Source organism: Medicago sativa, chromosome 1 (assembly GCF_051527215.1).
Source record: "Medicago sativa cultivar Bolivia chromosome 1, Bolivia_mono, whole genome shotgun sequence".
Classification (NCBI taxonomy): domain Eukaryota; kingdom Viridiplantae; phylum Streptophyta; class Magnoliopsida; order Fabales; family Fabaceae; genus Medicago; species Medicago sativa.
Genome location: NC_140749.1, coordinates 79,824,494 through 79,827,107, shown reverse-complemented (window position 1 = coordinate 79,827,107; position 2,614 = coordinate 79,824,494). Strand labels below are relative to the sequence as shown.

Genomic DNA, 2,614 nt, shown 5'->3' with positions numbered 1-2,614 from the left:
CTGAAGTAAAAATTGCGGCATCTAGTATTTTTTTCTTCTCTTATATCGATACCAACAAAATTGCTCTTTAAAATAATACATGTTAAAATATTTAAAATAATATTATAAAAATAAAATAAAATAAAATAAAATTTGATTTCTTGAAATTAAACAACTTTTAATTATAAACCTATATATTATCCCTAAAAAAAAAAAACTATATATTTGTCTGCTTTAATTTGGAATATCACGTGTAATGTGTATCATTTAAACAATAGACATTTACAAGTTGTGAAATTTTCTAACATATAATTGCACCTTAATTAATTATAGAGAAAAAGATTATAGATATTCATCCACCCAACCCAACCCACCTTAATTTCCTATATATATGTGTGTGTGTGTGTTTGACAACTAACAGTATCCTCATCCATAACTCTTCCCATGCATAAAAAACTTGACAGTACCATGGCTTTTTATCGCACAAATCTTCCAACTCATGAACTTGTTTTAGGCATAATATACACAACTTTCTTTCTCTTGCTAGCTACAAATATAAACTCAGTACAAGCCCTTTCTTTCAATTTCACCAAGTTCACTCCTAATGCTCTGACATTTCCTTCTGGTATAACCTTCCAAGGGGATGCTCAAACGTTAAACAATGGGGTCATCGCACTGACTAAGCGTGAGAAAACTCCTTCAGGTACACTTAAACCAAGTACAGGTCGTATCTTAACCCCACCCGTGTCCCTTTGGGACACTGCCGGCAATGATGCTAGCTTTGTCACTTCCTTTTCATTCGTAGTAGAGACCACCGGAAACGCTCCAACTGATGGATTGATGTTCTTTATTGCACCACAAGACACTGTGATTCCACCCAACTCAGAAAGTGCACGTTTTGGAGTAGTTGATTCAAAAAATGCTTACAATCAATTTGTTGGTGTAGAGTTTGACCTTTATTCCAATCCTTATGATCCCAAATCTATGACGTACCATATTGGAACCAACGTCAACTCTTTAATTTCTCTCAAGGTCATGAAATGGGAATGGGTGAGTGGATCATTGAATGAAGTAAGTATAGCCTATGACTCTCCCTCTAACACATTGAGTGTTGTTGTCACTTACCCCAATGGCAAATTTTCTACCATTGCTCAAATCGTTGATTTGAAAACTGTACTCCCCAACACGGTTAGGTTTGGTATATCTGGTGCTTCAGTAACTGGTACAGCACATGACATCCATTCATGGTCATTCAGCACTTCAAACTTGAAAACAACTATAAGCAGCGCCTCAGACAAGTTACAAGCTATATATGATAATTGATGCATGCATGGAGCTTAATTATGATAAATAACTACTATTTCTAAATAAAGACCCTGCTAGTAAGCAGCTTGTGTGACCCTGTACGTGATTTCTTTTCAAACAAAGACCATATTTGAACCATGTTTGAGTTAATATCTCTTACATGCTAAATGTTTGGTCTACAATTATGCTCATTTTTTTTTTGTACTACGGTTTGGATCTAGTATGACTTGTACTTTTCTCTCCTTTTCATCAATAAAATTTCATCTTGCTGTTAAAAAAATAATTATGTTATTATTTTGCTTTTTGCATGTTTTTTATTGTCTTAATAGTTTTCAGGTAAATGGTATCACACCTCGTACTTGTGACCATTAGGGTGGATCCAAGACTAAGTTTTTTTGGTGTGGCTAAAATAATAGTATCAAAAAAATTATCCAATAAAATTAAATACCGTATTATTTCACCCAAGATATCAATTTTAATAGTTTTATTTAGGCTAATTTTATTAGTCCAAGCCTATTTGTAATCATAGCAATCGTTAGTTCAAATAAAATGAGTTACCAACTTTCTCTAATACTCATTCTTACGGACATCATTAATACGTAAAAAATTATAGACATAATTTAATATAGAATAGACATCCTTCGTATGTAAAAAAAAAATTGAATTCTTTTGGTGTGGCCAAGCCATATATTGGGTCCACCCAAGGTGACCCATAATTTCTCCACAACGGGGTACCAAATAGATACCAAATCTTAAAAGTTTTGAAACCCTCCTATTAAGAATGGTCTTATCAATCTTTTTCTTACCGTTCACAACCCCAAACTGATACAAACATGTACTTTACAGATAAAGAAACAAAAGTTGCTACATCACATGCAAAATAAGACTAAGCAACTACAACACCACAAAAGGAAAAAAAAAATCCTACTTGCCCACAAACACCATAGTTACTCGTTGGACACAATAATACAATAGTGTAAGGTAGCAGATGCTGGCATGCAACAATTGTTCATGTATTTCAAATATGATATTCTAATAAGCTAGTATACTGATGAGTTTTCTCCATCTATAAACTTTGTTGGAACACAATTCACTCGTTTTATGTGAAAAGTAGCAGATGCAGCAATTGTGTGTATTATTGAAGCATCATTGTTTTTCTTAAAAAAAGTTTTTATTAACCGAACTGGAACCATAGTCTGCAAAGGGTCGGGTTTGGACAAATATATTTAAGTCTATTTAACATCTGAGCCTTTTTATAGCCTAGCCCAAAGAAGCCCGAGCATGTCATGGGCCAGCCTGTTGCGGTCCGGATAGCCCGCTTTGACAGTTC

At 33.9% G+C, this 2,614-nt stretch overlaps 1 protein-coding gene across 1 annotated transcript; it reads left to right on the top strand.

Moving 5' to 3' along the window:
- The first annotated feature begins 328 nt into the window (after positions 1-328).
- LOC146957913 (nodule lectin-like) lies at positions 329-1,564 on the top strand. The gene has a single exon (XM_085739592.1). It carries the CDS (start codon positions 424-426, stop codon positions 1,300-1,302), a length of 879 nt encoding a protein of 292 aa, XP_085595718.1. The 5' UTR covers positions 329-423; the 3' UTR covers positions 1,303-1,564.
- The last annotated feature ends 1,050 nt before the right edge of the window (positions 1,565-2,614 follow it).